Below are 19,771 nucleotides of genomic sequence, written 5' to 3' on the forward strand. Positions count from 1 at the left end.
AAAACAGACCCTTAATTAAAAAATATCACACCACCACAGTCTGATCTATTGAGGTATTATCAGAGGGAGAATTGGTGTCTCTTTTACGATGTTTTTTTTTTCACTGGAAATAATGAGTTTAGAAATACACCATCGTTCTTTGATGCTGAGGAGCAGAAATTATGTTTGCTATGAATGTTGTATATCATAGAGACATTTTCTGCTAGCAGACACAAAAACATCTGCACTGAGAACATCACCCTGACCTTACATCACCTACATTCGGACAGATATCTGCAGGAACAAGAAACACTGCGCACCAATTAAACAGACTCAGATGTGCAAAACACATACTAGAAGCTGTTTGTGAGCGTGTTTCTTGATGGATATTTCCTCTCTGCATCTGATGTTCTTCTGGTGCGCCCAGCTCAGAGGCAGCCTTGATGACATCTGCATAAATAGAGCAGCTACCGAGCACAGTTTCCCAGCCTGGAATTCTCTGAGGATACACTTCAGGCTTTATAAATAGCAGCGAGCACTGTGCATTCAAATCACCATATTTGTTTTAGGTTACATGCATCATCTTTGCAGCCACACGGCAGGGTGGGGCCTTTTGTTGTTGAGGAAACATGGAGCTACTCTACTGTAACTGTGCTTAGAAATCCCTGGAGCCTTATTTAATCAAATAAAAGACAGGTCTACATAAGTCCACTATAAGGTTTTTCTTCACCAATAATGTTTTATGCTCACCTAATTCCCTATATCATATTATATTTTAGTGTCAATTTTATTTATTATTCAAAATAGAGGCTCGGGGGGTATCACTGTATCCTATACCTTCCTGAATATATACCATGGTATATGGCATAAGTGTGCACTGCTGACATCCCAACCCCAACAGCGAGCATGACACTTACTTTCAGCTTTTCAGACTAATAAACACATGACAGAAACCCACAAAATGTCAAGAAAGAGTAATATTCTCTCACCTACTTCCCTCATTAACAGAGAAATAAAACTGCACCTTTTGCATTCAACTTTCTTTCGGTCACTGAAGAATGACGAGGCTTAATCGCCTCATTAACTCACAAACACATTTTATTCAAACTCAACAGAAACAAAATAAAACTCACCCAAACCATCTTGGTTACTTTTGCTGATAATCTAGTTTGTAAGTCCTCTGTTCGAACAATCACCAGCTCTGGTTTGGTCAAAATAAATTGCGAATTCATCAAGTTAGATGTAAAAAAAAAACCAGGCAGATATTCCCCACAGTCTCTGTCTGCAGGCTGCCGGCGGTTTACAGTCCTGTAACTTCTCCCTCCACCACTAGGTATGACAGTGTCTTTCAGCTCAGCTGCCTGTTCCGCTAGTAGAGATCGGAGATAGAGTTCTGTTGGTACGTGCTGTGCACTACATAAAATGAGTCTGAAAGAAAGAGGAGTGACTATATTTATGACTTTGTTAAAAAACATACCTTCAGGACTTCTTAATACTCTGGTATACTGTAATACCGTGCCACCGCGCCACCGCAGGTCAGTATGTATTGGTGGAACAGCCAATTGAGCAGAGAAACACATTTACTATGAGTGGTGGGGATAACATTACAGGACTATAAACAGCTGGCCAGCAACTGCAGTGCAAACTAGCAGGGAATGCAGTGTATTTTTTACATCTTATTTGGTAAATTAAGGGTTTATTACAACAAAATCAGAGTTAGTAAGTCTTGGAACAGTGTACTAACCAAGACGGTTTCGGCAAATTCTGAAGGAGTACACTTGAGGCAGAGAAAAAATATACCCAAACCTTATTTCCATACCCTGTGTATATCTCAGAATAAAGACTCAGCATAATTTGTTTTTAAAGCAGCCTTATATACATATATATTACTTAAAACAGGTAATTTGCTTTGGACTGAACAACATGGTTTGCATTGTCAATGCAGGGAACAATGTTTTGCATAGAAAAAAATAAGTTACATATAAAGTCTACCCTTGTTTTTTTTTTTTTTTTTTTTTTTTGCATTCCAGCACTGTGTTGGCTTTTGGATTAAGAGGACAGCGTACCAAACGGAGGTCAACCGGAAACACTGTGGAATTTCACAGAAATTGCCTTTGTTTTGTGATTGAATGGAAGGTATGATGCCTTTTTAATTATTAAATAATATCTGATATTTAAATAGATGCACAATGACAGGTAAAAGCAGGCAGATGCATGTGCCAGTCATTCCTAAAACATTTAGAAAATATGAAATGTAAATATAAACATTTTAAGGCTTTCATGCCTTAATTTATTTAGCAGCTCATCAAAGAGCGCCACAGACATTTATCCCTCCTGTCTCAAGCTTTTACACAGGCTGTGTGTTTAATGTCAGCTTAAACATCATGTCTACATATAGGACAAGCGTATACTCTATCTTTATACTAGCTGTTATATAGCGCGTGTCAGAATGCATTAAGGGACTACGACCCTTGTTGTCCCACATCCTGACCGTAGAAAATAACACGGTCTCCTGTAAAGGCTTAAAGTTTAAATATTTATAAACGGGTCGTAAGACCACAAAATAACAGAGAAAACGCATCAGTGAGACCTGGAGGGAGATAGAGAGTGAGAGAGTGGAAAGACGTGTGAACATCGTCCTTACCGTGGTCTCGTCCTCATGCAGCACCTGGTCGTATCCGCTGAGCGCCACACAGAAAATGATAGCCGTGACATCCTCAAAACAGTGGATCCACTTCTTCCTCTCCGACCGCTGACCTCCCACATCGAACAGCCTGATGGACAGAGACACAGACGTGGGTGTTCACATGTGTACGCACACGCACACGCACACGCACACGCACACACACACACACACACACACGGCGGTGACTTCTGAAGCCTGGCAGCTTCTTAAGCACTCTCAGTTGTGGTAAGTTTGTGGGCCGATTCATAAACTGGACCTGTTTCTGTTTTTCTGTCGGCTCTTTGTGCCGACAGCGGCACATTACTTTCAGATGTGACAATTCTGGCTCTCTTTTTCTTGTCCATAAACAGCTTTATTTCTGGCAATAATCTGATGTTATCGGAGCTGGCCCAGTGTTTCCAAGCCCAAGAGCATGCTCTTTCACACTTTATTTTCTTTTTCTGTTTAAAAAGCTCTGGCAGCCTCTCTAAACTGTGGAGTGTTAAAAAGAGAGATGATGACAATCTCATAAATTCTGGCAGTTTTCATCTTATTGTGGATTTGATCCTTTGGGTGAATTGTCGATGAGAAATGTTTGGGAGTGCCACTGTGAAAAGAATGACTGTAGCACAGAGGAGGAAGTCTTGGTCCAGACATCAGTTATTCTGATATCCGCTGGCTACACTGGAACCCCCCGTGATAGTGATCTTTACCCCCGGAGACTAAATCAGGCAGATAGCTAATGGGATCCAAGATTGTGCACAATAAACCACGACCTATGACATTTCGAGAAATATGGTAGAGCTAAAACTGTCAGGCCACAAAACAAGTACGCTACAAAGGAAGAAACAGTTCATAAACTGTATAAGTAAGACCAGAGGAACCTTTTTCCATCCACCTCATGTCTTCAGAAGCCTGGAATGACCACGTTTTTCATGTGCAAGTTGTATTTTTGTGGTTTAGAGTACACTAGAAAAACCACACCACAGAGGAATGAATCCGCAGTGAAGTGAGCCTGGTTCTACATGTGATGGGTATAATGGTAGGTAGGTTGATGGGTTACACCCAGTACAGGAACACTGCAGTCTCCCACACACTGCCTGACTGCCAGTAATAGCAATTGAGCTGACAATATTTAGACTTCTCAACAAAACACGCCCAGCACGCCGCCTACTCATCTGCAAGAGTAACAGTAGAAAGCATCATTCAGCAAACCGACATTTCTCTACGTGTCTGAGCTGAGTGTGTGTCCATGTATGTGAGCACACACGCACGTTCCCACACATTTTCACGGACAAAAGTTCAGATTTTTTTCCTTGCCTTACTGTAAGATTTAAACTCTATTCAAACATAATTTCAGTGTCCCACATTATGTTTTTAAAGACCATTGGAAATTTGGAAGTCCAACACTAATTTAGGTTTTTACAGTTTCTGGCTATGGTGGTGATATTTTGGCAATTTTATAGAAAACATGCCTTCCATATCAGTATTCTTTAAAAAAAAAAAAAAAAAAAAAAGAAGAAAAATCACCAACACGACGACACATATTGGAGCTAGGTTATGTCATCAGCAACGGAAAATAAATTCACTGCTATTTTACATTAATGATATTTTATTTAGTACACACTACACATTTTCATGATTTTTCCAAAACTTTCAGTGATTTTTAAAGAGTTCCATGACTTTTCCATGCCTGGAAAACGTGATTGCGGAATTCCATGACTTTTCTAGGTTTTCCATGACAATGGAAACCCTGACACACAATAATTACAGTGTGTGTGTGTGTGTGTGTGAGCGCGTGTGTGTGTATGAGAAAGTTTGAGACAGAAAGTGAAACAAACATCAGCTGAAGTGTGATGGTGCATCCATCCAGAAAAATAATTGGTGTCTACAGTTTATTAACCTCTCCGCTCTGTTTGGCTATCAATACTTTTATGTGCAAGGGTGTGTGCGTGTGTGTGTGTGTTTGTGCATACAATTGTACACAAGAGGGGCAGAAACATGGTGATTAACTCAGAGGTCAGAGAAAGCCTCCTCCCCTCTTTTCTCTTCCCTCTGCTCCTACCATCCCAACACGCCCCTCCTCTCTTCCACGTTCCCACAGCTCCTTATTCTAATTGAATAAGATCTCATTAAAATGACAGACATTCATAAATATAGACACTTGTTTAAAGCATTTCATCGTGGTAATTACAGACTGGAGTTCCTGCTGTACGCATGGATAAGAGGAGCAGACAGAGACGGGAGTATCAGCCAGGAAAAGAAATGTCACTGTCACGAGTGAATACTGACCTGAAGTGGAGGTTTTTGAAGGTAAAGTGCGTCTCGACGATGCCTGTGGTTTTCACTCGGGTCCTCAGGATGTCCTGCTCTGTGGGCTGGTAGTCTGCCGCACCAATCCGATCTAGGCTGTCTAGGTAGCTGCACACACACAAAGAAAGACACAGATTGTAAATCAGCAGCAATCTACTTCTCGTTTAGTGACCCTAATGAGCCGCTGTGGGCCTGTTCAATTTCGGATTTTTCTACAAGCTGAGCTGGTGAGCTACGTGAGGCTGAAGGGACAGAGATACTCTGCATTTAAAAAGTTTGGAGAATTCACCCTCTTTTTTTTCTACACTAAAAACACATGTAAACAATGTTGAAAACATGTAGAAATTTAATTTTAGTTTGTGGGTGTATTTAAGTATTTAGTTACTTATTGTCTAGGTTTAAATGGATAAAAAAGCTAGTTAATTAAAATTCAATGACTTATAGGGAAGAGGTGGGACTGAATAAGTTTCTACACTTCTTCTCACTCCTTTTCGAATATGTGAAGTGATTCATTTTGCATTTAGACATTTCTTTTGCTTTATGTTTTTCATTGTTTGAAATTATTGCTTTGCTTTTTGTTGGTCTGTTTTTGTGCAATATTTCTTTATTTTCTTTTTTACATGTTCGAAAGAAAAAATCAATCAATCAATGACCAAAGGTGGAACAGAGTGGATTAACAAAATTATCTGCATCCATAATTTGCAAATGCTAAATAACTTATTATCTACAGCGAAGAAAGTGTTACACGCCAAGGAGCTCATCACTGATTGCTAGGGCTGCTCGATTATCACGATTATTTTGGTCAATATTGAAATCAAAATAATTTACTATGATTACTCATTGACTTTGCAAACATGTTGCATTTATTAAACATAAAAAAACTTCTATCAACAGTTGAACTTTGGTTTCCCTTAATAATTTTCCCATCAAGCTTATTTTAATTCCTTCATTTAATTCCTACTGAGTTGATTTCTATAACGTGTCCTTTACTGATAATTCGGATGTCAATGGGGTTTTCTTTTTCTCCTTTTTAAATTTATTTCTTTTTATTATTTGGTCATAGGCTGTTTTGTGTTTAAACTTAAGATGATTAAAAAGATCTGATATGTTGCCATGTGCTGCAGACACCACCATGAAGCAAATCTTTTATTTCTATTTTATTCTTTTTTGCTCCACGCCGGATGCCTTTCCTCGCACTGATACAACTCGCCTAGCTGGAAGTATCTGCTGCAAGTGAGCTGAGGCTGAGGGGAAGGAGGGGCGAAAATGCAGAAAAATAATTGTTTTTTCTTGATTACATTGTTTTTGTAATTGCTGGGAGCCGAAATTGAAATCAAAATTTGATTAACTGCACAGCTCTACTGGATGCTACAAAACACTGTGTCTAAAATGTAATGTTTTTAAGGCCTTTTCAATATAATTGAGAGCGCGTCTACACAATACACAGCACCAACATAAATAAACACGGAGGAGCCGGAAAACCATGTGATGCAAACTGTGATGTGTGATAATGGGCTATAAAAAATTCATCCTCCCTAAAAGAACAAATTGTATGAGGGAAGTCAATAAGACCACTACTCTGTCAAATAAATCTCTGTTATTACTAAAATGACCACAAATGAACAAATCTCCAACTGCCCACTCTTTAAATGAATAAATGCCATCAGGCCTAGTTGGCAGATAAAACACGTTCAGTTATGTAATGGAATATCCCTGGAAGTGCACCTTTATTTTTTAATGTGGAAGTATAAATCAAATACTCCTCAACAATACAGGTCACAGATTCATCTCACAGCCCTCAGAGGGCAGCTGCCTGGCAGAGAGATACTGTATTAATCCATCCTACAACCAGCAGGAATAAAGGAGGAAGGGAAGTCGTGATTTCAAATCTTACTGACTTTTACAGCATGACCGTTGAGAATCTTTTATTCTGATGGCTGGCAGGTGTCTGTTCTTTGCCTGTGCTAAACTCCCGCTGTGTGATGTCCACCTTCAAGGGCATAATGCATCACATATTCCCTTCTGAAAGACGGTCTCTCCACTAAAACAGCGCAGAGTGAGGTCTCTCGAAATGTATCCACATAGCGACGAGCGCAGGTATTCCAAGCCAGCAGATACGTGCTGATCGACAGTCAGAAGAGCAGGAGACACCAGCAGAAAATGTGCCCACATCATGCATCCATTTAGTGTAATGGATGTAAAGCTTTTATTTATAGACGGGCGAGAGTGTTGTTTCTGAGCTTTTAAATGGGTGCTGAGTTACTTCCAAGAGAAAGATATGAAAGCTAGAGAGGAGAGGAGATATTGGGCTGATGGATACCAAGAAGTGGATACTTCACACACACACACACACACCACAAACACACACACACACAAGTACAGACACACACCGCACACTCACACTCCTTCAGTGATAAGAAGTATTGATTAAACAGAAAGGAATATGGGTTAGAGCTCAGGGTGTGGAGAGGAAGTAGACAGGGAGAGACAAAGAGAGTGTGAGAGGAAAAAGGCGGTTTCTTTTTTTACAGGCCACAATGAGGCAAAGTGACCCCCCCCCTTTTTTTTAAATGGGAAATTTATAAAACATGCATTAGGTGCACAACAGATCTGTGCGCTACACTACAGCAGACCATCAGCAGACCAGCTCGTACATACTCAAACCGTATTACTGGAAAAGTATAGTGACTTTTTGTAAAAGCATTTTGCAATTTTGAAAATAAAATAAAATAAAACAACCACCTCCACAAAAAAACTCCCGTAGGGATGGCTGTTCAATAAAATCCATTCTAATCTTTATGTGGGTACACAATATATCTAATGGAAATGTGTCAATTTCGGAAAAATTCCCATTTATTCCAAAACATTTTTTATGCTCGCATGAGGTGGTATTCAGGTGATTGGAAACAGCCATATTTTGCAAAACTGCAATGGAAACACTTTTTTTTTTTTTTTGCTTTTATAGATCACATGATACTACTTTACTTAAATTTTGAACAGATCTGTAATAGAAACCCGCCTACTGTTCTTACTGCAGGTTAGATTTAAGACTTTTTAAGACTTGTTATAAATTCCACTCAAAATAATAAATGTGATCAAAATTAAAGAAAGCAACATTAGTTACTTAGAGTTAGGGAGAATTTTGGCCAAATGTTTACTGTAACATAAAACAGGACTTTTTTGGTCAAGTTAAAAAAAAGAAATGTTGAAAAAAAAACCTTCTTGAGTGGAACACATGGAAATCAATCATCATATTATTATTATTTTCTAAAAATAACGTTTATTTTTGGTCATTTGTTTGGATGTCGTAAATGTACGTGTGTTGTTGAGGTTCATAATGTCTTTTGACTTTCTTGTCAGACTGAACTAGCTGTGAAGAAATGATTAAAAGCAAAAGTATACTGGATATTTGACTTTTGAGTAAGAAAGGTCAGTTAAAGTTGACATTATTATAAGGGATCATGGATGTGACCTCTGTGACCTTTTACCACCATGGGAGGTCCAACCCTGTCTGAATGGAAGCTGTCAGCTCGTGGCTGCTGTCTCCACCCTGCAGTCACTTTTTAGAAAAATGTTTCTGACATGAACTCACATTAATGCGAACATTGTTTCATGTACAGAACTGCTGTCCCCTGGAGCACACAGCGATGTAAATCACATTAAATCACGCCTCTGCAGGCTAATGTCTTTTGTATGCTTCCACAGTGCATACAGTATGTAGACCACCACTGCATTAGCCCCGACACTCCTCCTGATAATACTCTTCATGGTGCACTAAGTCGATTAACACCACACACAAGTGTGTGCCTCTCTCATTTCCCTGCTGACAGTATTATACAGGACCGCTGAAAGAGTGTGAGGCACAAAAGAGTGATAACCGTAGAGAATGTCGTCTGTGAGGTGATAATGGCAAAGATGAGTACATTCATGTGTGTGTTTCCAGAATCGAAAACTAAAGAGTTAATCCCGACTTGTCTGACATGCAGCATCACTCTGTCAACCTCCGCCCGTCTCTCGATCACAGAATCTTCATTTTCAGCATCCTGCAGTGCTTCAATATGTAATGTGTAAAAAGTCACTGCAAATTAACAACTAAGGCACCGGTGTTGATAAAATAATAGGTGGATAATTTGATGATAATTGGGTCAAGGTTAAGTGGTAACTCTAAATCAGTAATACTCAACTTTTGGCCTGTGGGCCAAACCTGACACCTAATAGGGTGCCAGGTGGCCCCTCCAACCAATTCCCAATAAAAACAAAAAACTGATTCACACTGGGAATTGTTTTTGTACTTTCAGTATACATAAGGTGTCAGACTGCATAAAACAGCATAAAAGAGCTTGTTTATCAAAAAGAGTGCCAGTAGGGGGTCCCACACTTCCTCCTACAGGGTCCAAGTTAAGCCTCAAATGTCTTAAAATCCAAGAAAAATCCTGAAATCCTAGAGATGTCCTAAAATCCTTTAAACATTCTACAATCCTAAAATATCCTAAAATACTGGAAACATCCTAAAAATCTAGAAATGTTCTAGAATCCAAGAAATGTCCTAAAATCCTAGGATGTCCTACAATCCACGATGTGTCTTAAAATCCTTGAAATGTCATACAAATGTCCTAAAATACTGGAAACATCTTAAAATTCTAAAAACGTCTGGAAATACTGGAAATGTCCTTAAATCTTAGAGCATCCTGAAATCTCAGAAATGTTCAAATACCCAAATATGCTTAAAATTCTAAAATGTGTCAACATCCTGGAAATGTCCTAAAAAACTGCATACTGTTGTCCGTCCTGTTGGCTCTTCAAGCTGACACCGAGCACATATGCAGCACCAGGCTAAACAAAACCGCTGTTGCCATGTTTCTTTTTGTCAAGCTTGTCCTACCTACTAACAGTAATTGGAGGGTGGGGGGACTCTGAATCTGTCGATTGGAAACCGAGGTGAGGCAGGAACATCTTAAGGGCCGACTCAGAGTGAGAGGGACGCAGAAAAGTGGGCAAGTATGCAGGCGAGCGGGTGCCAAGTTAAAGCACAGAGTCATATTGATTTCTTACTGTATTAAAGTGCAATGACATAACATTCACCACTTAAACCAGCATGTGGTTCACTACAGGAATCAAACTCATTATAATACCGTGCTATTAAGCACATAAATAAGGGCCTGTTTAAAGCACAATGTATCAGCAGAGGTATAGGCAGACAAAATGTGATTTTAACTGTTAAAGATTTAAAGCAGCAATTGTACACTTTGCAATATACCTTATACATGTGGCATATGTGGCATGTGTGTTTTTTTATAGTATCAGTGCTAAAGGAGGTCACCTCCACTGCCTGGCTTCATAGCTGTTGCTAAGTAACCTGTTAAGACACATATTTACAGCCAGCACTCGTCACTTCTACAGAAGACGCGACATGATGCAACATGAAACATCCTGGCCAAAACATAACAAGAGCTCTGAATCAATGCAGAGAGAAGCCTTCTTATCATTTACCCGAGAGGAGATGACAAACGGGGGAATTTCACAGAGATCGTGTAAACATTTAAGGGACGATTTTGTATTTGAGCCTTTCATAAAGAGAGAAGCATGCTAACCTCTAAAGCAGGGGTTCCCAACTGGTGACACAAAGCTTTTATTTTGAAATGTGGTTGGGCCCAAGGAACTGTTTATAAGAGGGGGAGGGTCTGGTTTTTTTGTTGTAGTTTTTTGTTGGTTTGTCAGAGCTACAGATGTGTTTTTCTTTCATCCTCCCTCGACTGGACTGACTCAGAAAAGGCATGGAGCATTTATCCCACATGATGTGTTCAAGGACCTTCAGAAATCTGAAAATACAACTGTAATTTCTGGTTTTATTATTCCTGGCTGTGATAAATGGTGTCATTTTGGCGACTCTATACTGGCAGGCATACAGGTTTAGAAAGCATGTTTTGTTTAAAAATAAAAACTAAAATTATAGAAGAAAAAAGAAAATGGAGAAAAAAAATATACTGCCAAACGGTTGTAAAGCAAAAACAAATAACATAAAACATAAAATAAAATATAATAAAGAAAGAAAAAAAGAATTGCAAAAAGTTTAAAATAAATAAATAAATAAATAAAATGAAAAAATGTAAGGAAAAAAATGCCCAAAATTTTAAAAGAAAAGAAAAATTGCCAGAATTAAAAACAAAGAAAATAAAATGAACTGCCATCCAAACCTGCAGGCATGTTTTCTTAAAACAATTCTTTTTATGTTTTTTTTCCTTACAAACGTCTGGCCTAAGCCCCCGATGTCATCAAATCCTAGAAACGCCCCTGGTTTTAAACAGTTTCACTTTATCCTTTCAATATATTTTACTTTATTTTAAGCCCATGTATTATTTACATTTTATCAAATCAAATTGAACATGTGGTCATTTCTCTTATGCGTGGCCTTTGAACTAATGACTAAGGAGAAATCTCGACCCAGTGGCTGGACCAGTTGAAAACTGCTCTTACGTGAACAACTTTCTAGCGATGGAAAAAAACAGCCACTAGCACCAGAATGCACTATGTTTATCTATTCAAATCAATATGGCTGCATTATGACCCAGTAAGGAGGTCAATGATGGTAAATAATCAAATGCAGTGCAAGATGCAGAATCAATATTTGTAGTAGAGAATGGAGAATGAAGCCACGTTGTCTGACATTTAACTTCAATTAGTTCTAAACAAGTGTACTCAGAGTGCCTGCTATTAGTGAGCACTATGCACTTGATCTATTTCATACTGCAGTCTTTTAGTGCAATAATCCAAAGCACCCAAACCGAGCTTCGGTCCAGTTTCAATTTAACTACTTCATCTGTCATCTAAAGGCCCTGACACACCAAGCCGATGGCCCGCTGTCAGTCTATGTTGAGCCGTCGGTGGACGTCTGTCGCCCTTGTCGCTGCAATGCGCCCTGCACTCTTGGCCCTCGTCAGCTTATGGCAGGACCTGTCCGTGAATAAAATCACTCTGACGGGCAGGAATGTAAACAAAGTGCTCAAGTCAAAAGGGACTTAGATTTAAACAACCTTTTTAAATAGGGTTAGATTGTTTTTCTTTAGCCATTGAGCTCTTTAGCAGAAATGTTGAATATGCTTTGTTCTTTCAACATTGGATTGTGTTGTTACTGTGCTAACTGCCTTGACTTGGACTTGTTGAGTCCAAGTGCATGTTTGTGCCAAATTTTGAGAAATTTCCTCAAGGTGTTATTGAGATATCTCTTTTACAAGAATGAGACAGATGAGTTCCCAGTAACCTTGACCTTTGACGCGTGACCACAAAGACCTAATTAGTTCATCCTCAGTCCAAGTGGACATTTGTGTAAAATTTGATGAAATTCCCTAAAGGCGTACTTGAGGTATCGCATTCAGGAGACTGGGACGGACAACCCAAAAACATAACGCCTCCGTAAACGGCTATTGCCCAGCCAGCCCCCTGTAGGGTTCTTTCCATAATGTTATCAGACCCTAAAAATTAACAATGTGAACCTCTCAGTGGCAAAACAAGCACTTTCTGACGGTGCACAGTACCTGCAGGGATTTACACTGCATCCCACTGTGCTGCTGTGGCTGCAGCAGTTTCTCTTTATACTCAAACATTGTTGTCTCCATTAGTCACTTAGACACAAAAACATGGAAAACAGGGCCCAGGTTGAAAAATACAGAAATTTCCCTATAATGTAATTCCTGCGTGTACATGAGTGTGTGACTGAGACAAAGCGGGTACATGCATACCGCTGTGTTACAAAGGCAGGGGATGTAAATCATGAACAGAGTGTATGTGTATTGTGGTAAATAGGTCAGAACATGCAGAACTTGCACAGATAGAGAGATACAGAGAGAGAGAGAGGGAGAGAGAGAGAGAGATACAGAGAGAGAGAGAGAGAGAGAGAGAGACAGAGAGAGAGAGAGAGGGAGAGAGATACAGAGAGAGAGAGAGAGCTGGCTTGCGGGTGTGGTGATTACACCCACACCCGCACAACCACCAGCACACACGTCCTACACACATCACAACAGGAACACCTGACAACCCAAAATCTGCGTCAGAGCAACAACTGACAAAATGTCTCAACTTTGAAGAAACATTATCCACTTTCATTTTTAAGGAAGAGGTGCGTCCCCACACACACACACACACACACACACACACACACACACACACACACACACACACAGAGTATGGTCTGATCATGTGATATCTGTCCTATTGGCTGGTCGGCCTGTTCTGCACCACAGGCCACAACATAATAGGAAATGTGCATCAATCTTTAATCTGACATTTAACACAAGCACACAAACGAGCACACACACACACGCACGCACGCATGCACGCACGCACGCACGCACGCACACACACACACGCACACACACGAATAAAGTGGATGTTGTTTGACTTAATTGACCACATGTAAATGTTGACAGTAATATGTTTGCATTTCCAAGATGTCTGCCATGATGAGAAATAACTAAAAGCTGCAACTCTCTCTCTTTTTCTCTCCATCCTTTCTTGCTCTCTCTGACTCTCTGTTTACCTCGACTTTCCTCTTTGAAGATATTTTTGGGGCTTTTTTGGCCTTTATTTGATAGGATAGAGTGTACGCGTGAAAGGGGGAGAGAGAGAGGGGGGACGACATGCAGCAAAGAGCCGAGGTCGGAGTCGAACCTGCAACCGCTGCAGCGAGGACTCAGCCTCTGTACATGAGGCGCCCGCTCTATCCACTGAACCAACGCCCCATCTCGCCTTTACAATCTCATTTGTCTTGCGGCCTGTATCATTCAGTCATTTCTATGTGTTTTCTTTATCTAAGCCTGTTTCTCTTACTGCTTCTGGATACTTATTTTAACCCTTTGAAACGAGAATCGACATCACTTTTTTGTGCTGCATTCAGATACCTTCAGTTATTTAAACCTTTAAACTCTGGTTTTATTTGTTTAAAAAACATGGTGGTAAAGGAAAAAGGCAAAGGGCAACTTGGCAAGAAATGTTCTGCAAATTGCAAGAAATTATTCCGGTTAGAAAGATAGAAGGAAAAAAAGCTGAGGTAAAATGTCCAGAGAATTTTATAATTATCGTAATTCTATATTTTAAATAATTTAACATAATTTTATAAATTTCCCCAGCTTTTCAAAGACACATTTCTAAATCTGCAAATTTCCTGCAGTTTGCGGGATATTTCTATAAAAGGCGTCTAAATGCAGCATAAGAAAATCGATGTCTATCCAGTTTTTACAGGGTAAGGTAAATTTGGGTATTAATAAACTTAAACACTTTTACTTGAGCGTACTTTGCAATGCAGGACTTTTACTTGTACACTATTTTTACGGTGTGGTATTATTACTAATACTTCATCCTCCACTAGTGTACATAAAGTAAATGTACTGCACATAGCAACAGAGATATATGACTCTATTTGTCACCACACTTCAATTTCTCTTCATGTCACTGCATAATTTAACTGCAGGTATGGAGCACAATTAAACAGGAGCTACACGCACAAACACGCACTTCAGGGAAACGACTCCCCCCACCTTCCTCGCTCTCCTTCGCTGTGTTTCTCCTGCTGTCTGTCTCTCTCCACCCACACACAGGCACTCAGCATAAATCAGGCCTCGCACCTGTGATGGTGATTGACTGTATGTTGTAATAGCCGGTGCATGATTGCATTTAGAAGATTATAAATAAAAAGTGGTGTGTGTGTTGAGAGCATGTTTTTTTTGTAATCTTTTATGGTAGGTGGATTAAGGAGAGAGTGATGTTGCCGACTCAGCTGGGAAGGTGGAATACACACACTCATGCGCGCACACACACACCCATGCGCACACACACAAGTGCTAAACGGTGCTGAGTCAGTAGCTTTTTTCACACAGAGATTACGCTACAGGGCTGCTGCGAAGTCCCTTCTATAGGCCTCCTTCGCATTCTTACAACCAAACAACGGCGGCATCATTTCGCTCCAGTGTGTGACAATTTGCACCGTCAGCGGGGCCGCCTCCTTGCACATATGCGCAAAACAGAGGAAAAACTACGCGTAAGGTAACAGATGCTGTTCTACGAAAAAAAAAGAGAGCGATGACTGGTTTGCTTTGTGGATCACAATCAAATGTAGGTCACGAAATATTTGGGTGCACATGGAAGACAGGAAACAACAGGATAAAACGAGAGGGAAATCCGGGCACTCCAACCATATGAGAACGCGAAAAACAAGGAGGAACTACAATAAAGAAAACGTTATTAACAGTGACTTAATCATTAAAAAAGCCAACGTTTCGACCAAACACCGGCCTTCAGCAGGGCTTCAAAAACGTTTTAGAAGCCCTGCTGAAGGTTGGTGTTTCTTTTGCCTGGATTTCCCTCTCGTTTTAAGATGCCGTTATACGTTTTATATTATGGTATATTTATACTTGGAGCCTATGTGCTAATAGCTAGGCTAATGTATTTTAGTACTTCAGTGTACTGTGATGTTCTGTATATCCCGCGGCCTCCAAGGATGCTGCCATTGCTGTGTGACGTCAGACCACTGAAGTCGGGGTACATGGTTTTGCCCCGAGTTCACAAGTAGGAACTTTGCGTGGCGATCCATTGTACTTTTTCTTGTAGGTCGTCGGAATTGCTCGACTTCCGAGTCGTCTGGAACGCAGCATCAGCCTCTCGTGTGACATATAACATACGCGTCGGCAGCGATCTCTAAAGGCATAACATGTCAGTCACAATCATTTACCTTCTCTGTTATATGGCGCCTGATTTTGTCCTCTGTTCGGCGGGTAATGAGCTCCTGAAAGTTTTCCCAGTTCACCAACATTTATCACACCCACCCCATGGTCACGTCTCTCCAGCTTTACGTTTCACGCAGTCTTCATTTTGGAGCTTTTACTACCTTTGATCCTGGCTCAGAGACAACTCTGTCCCCCCATTACACGATCTTATGTTATATACAGAATGGCGAGGCGGCGTGGGGGCGCAATATTCTCGCCTTGAACAGGTGGTGTAAAAGCAGTCAGTAATATGGTACTTCTTGGGGTGTTAAACAAATACCATCGCATTCATACACACAGTCGCTCACCATAAAGACTCACACACGTACTCACAACCAGCAAATGGAAAAATGTGCATGAACTCAGTTTATCGGTTTTCAAAGCTAAATTATCGGATGTTGAAACCGGGCAGACAGCAGTCAGAATCAATGTTTCTCTAAAAAAAACAACAGACTGTAACATTAGTGGTTGAACAAACGACCACGTGTACGTACTACTGCGCTGAGTCGTTGAGCTGGTACTCGCGGGCGCGGCTGAAACACTCCTGGATGCCTGAGTCGGACCACAGGCGCATCATGGCGGACAGCAGCTCGGCCGAGTAAGGCTCCGTGTCCTCCATACGACTGACCACATCACACACCATCTTAGCGTCCGCCTGGAGGAAACACGAGAGGAAAAGCAGGAGGTTAGAGATCTGAGGAGGAGCAGCGTCTTCTCAAAACTTTAGAGGCGCTGTAATAACATCACAACTCACCATGACATTAGTATGATTATTGTAAACAAACATGAACACCACGGACGCGCCATCTGTCCGAACAATTTTTTATTTTTTTTGTTTTAAACTTTTTTCTTATATTTTATGTCAATTGTACTTATTTCAGGTGATTTTTTATGTGGTGGGGATTCTCTTTTTCTCTAAAAATTTTTGGCGATATTTTTTTCTTCTATAGTTTTTGGTGATTTATTTTAAGCAAAAATTCCTTTCAAACCACCGTGTGCCCGCCAAAATAAAAATCACCAAAATGATACTATTTATCACACTTTTTTTTCAAGTTACTCAGGCTCTCTCCTGTGACAAAGAAATAACAGTCAAAATAAAAGCTCTGTGCTGTAAATTCACTGCTCTTCAAAATAAAGTTTTTCACAAACTTGACATGTTCCCGAGTCACTTGTGGTCCATTCAGAATGGACCCGTGACCCACTTTTGGACACGAGCCACCAGTTGGGACCCATTGCTCTACATTATGATAAACACCTGGCATTGTGTGTACGTTATAAAAAATGTAGAAATATTACTGAAAAGAACAATGAGCAGAAAAGGTCAACATGGACGGAAGATGAAAAGGAGAGAAAAGGACGTCTGAGGTAACAACAATAACAGAAAGCCATTACAGGAGATGACAGAAGAAGAGGACAAGATTAGGGGAGAGAGAGAGAGAGAGAAGAAGAATGAGAGCATCTCCAGCTCCCAGTGGTCCATTTATCCTCACAGTGAAAAGCCTTCACAAAAGGCATCATTTAAAATCCATGTGTCATTACATCCCTGAGCCAGTACAGAAACGCACCAGAAAGCTACTCAATTTTATGGAGTAGTTGAGTACAAAAAGTGTTTTATTGTCATTGGATTGCAATTTGGGCAGACCTCTAAGAAGATGCTCTAAAAACCACGCTAGCTGGACTTGGACAGGGGTCTTTTTTTTTAGCTGCAGACTACCAAAGAGGAGACTGCTGTCATGCAGCGGTGATCTGGATCAGGTTCCTTCAGGGGCACACCCGTGGGATGCATGATAATATTGGCACGTTATCGTGTCAGCATGTTTTTGTTTTTTTTTTCCTATTTTGCACAATTAATGAATATTACATCTATTGAAAAGTAATGAATTTAATGTCTCCATCTGCTGGTGATCCATCATGATAAGAGTATTCATAATATGATGTTAATTCCACTACAGAGGAGACATATATGTGTGTGTGTGTGTGTGTGTATTTATATATACATACATACATATACATATATATATATTTATATATATACACATACACACACACACACACACACATAAATAAAGAGAGAGAGAGATAGGTTAAATATATATATGTTGATGTACATGTATGTGTGTGTAAATATCTAATCTATCTATCGATCTATCTATCTATCTATATCTATCTATCTATCTATCTATCTATATATATATATATATATATATATATATATATATATATATATAAATTCAGTACTTTTCATTCCTTAAACTACGTTTCAGAAAAATGACAATAAAGTAACCTTGTGCCTTATCATTTTATAATTTATTCTTGACGCAGCCTTGCACTGGAAGATATTATGCAAAATCTTAACAGGGATTTGACCATACCATCTACTGATTGCAATCTATCTATGAAAATAATTTTCTTTAGGGGACTGAGTTTTTTATTCGACATGCTGCCGTAAGAAATCTTTTTGCATTTAAAGCTATTACGATTTTCATCTCAGAGACTAAAACTAGATAGCATTTAATTCTTTAATTTCTGCTCTTCTGTTCTCTCTAATTGCATCCCATCAGAAACTTTAAACAACTGTCCAAACATAAACCAGTTTAAAATAATGTTTACAAAATAACATGATTTTCACGAGTTGCAGGGATGAAGAGGGGATTTGACAAACTATTTTTTCCTAGTTTATCTTCCTTTTTTCTGTTAAAAATTGCAGATATTTGATTTTGGGTGTGTGGGTTTATGCATATATGTTAATGAATTAGAGTATAGGTTTACATTAATAAGGAAGCTTGTTAGTTAAAATTCAATGACTTATGGAGAAGGGGTGGGATTAAATAAATTTGTACTTCTTCTAACTCCTTTTTGTAAATGGCCAAACACATGATGACTTGCATCATGTGTTTGGCCATTTCTTTTGCTTTGTGTTTTTGTTGTCTGTAAATATTACTTTATTTGTCTATCTGCTTTTGTATAATAATAATAATAATAATAATAATAATAATAATAATAATAATAATAATAATAATAATAATAATAATAATAATTTAATGTAACAGTATCTTTTGAGAATCCAAATACTCTTTTAATTATTTTACCTTAAAGTTTTAATATAAATGAATTTAGTCTAAAACAATGTTGAATCCAGCGAATCGATCAAATGAAAGCGAGGCTCAATAATCCCTGAGCCAGCAGGCTTGAAATCTGAGAGTCAAAAATACAACTAGTGGACCAACAGAGTGAAAGCATGCTTCTATATACATTTTCAACCTACAGGTACTTTGATAAACATGATATCTCTATTACTGTGGGCTCAGAAATCGCTGAGTAAGCCACACGAAATACAAAACGGAGTAAACACAGTTCAAATATATAAATAATCTAAGCAACAGTACACCTGGCTAACCCCATCACTGGAACAATATGTCATCCGTTCTAACGTCCTACATTTCTACCAATGAAACAGTATCGTGTCAGGATGAGTGTTGTTATTCTCTTACTGTAATTTTATCCGGGCATTATTATAATTAGATTGCAAAGCACTCGGGATGAAATTAATATAACTGAAGTCATGATCTCTTTGAGTTTCCACAGACCCCCGAAATTCACAGCACGCCAGGCTATCAGGAAGAGATCATAACAGGTTATATGAGATGTGCTCCTCCAGCAGCAACCGAATTAAAACTCACCCAGTCTGACACTGTCACACCTGGGAGTCGCCCGCTACGATTCATTTGCTGAGGGATTTCACCGAGGTGTTCGGCTAACCCCTCATCAAATTAAAAAGTTCAAAAAGCTAATGGTGTCAACAAAGACTTCTCCAGCTCAGTGACTTTACAGTGATAAAATGTTACTTTATTTGAGCATATCACACGAGAGGGAGTGCTGTTGTTCTGTGTATCATCACGGCTGTCAGTCAAGTCCTGAAGATTATCACCTTTTTTTTCCCCTGTAGAAACGTTTTTTTGGGTTTTTCGTTTGCAGCTGTGGGGGGTTAAGGACAGAGGGATGTCGTATGCTGTAAAGTCCTCTGAAACAACATGGGATATGTCATAATGGGCTTTTTAAA

General features: G+C 39.4%; 1 protein-coding gene across 2 annotated transcripts in view; it reads right to left on the reverse strand.

The window, feature by feature from the left end:
• The window catches only part of gnao1a (guanine nucleotide binding protein (G protein), alpha activating activity polypeptide O, a), a 120,436-nt gene that overhangs the window by 20,787 nt on the left and 79,878 nt on the right, over nt 1-19,771 (reverse strand). For both annotated transcript variants that reach the window (XM_042495737.1, XM_042495736.1), the window contains exons 4-6: nt 16,206-16,366; nt 4,937-5,065; nt 2,624-2,753 (exon numbers count right to left, since the gene is read on the reverse strand). In XM_042495737.1, coding sequence (XP_042351671.1) covers nt 2,624-2,753; nt 4,937-5,065; nt 16,206-16,366 — 420 coding nt within the window. The remainder of the gene's footprint in view (nt 1-2,623; nt 2,754-4,936; nt 5,066-16,205; nt 16,367-19,771) is intronic.

This window comes from Plectropomus leopardus, chromosome 11, assembly GCF_008729295.1.
Source record: "Plectropomus leopardus isolate mb chromosome 11, YSFRI_Pleo_2.0, whole genome shotgun sequence".
Taxonomy (NCBI): domain Eukaryota; kingdom Metazoa; phylum Chordata; class Actinopteri; order Perciformes; family Serranidae; genus Plectropomus; species Plectropomus leopardus.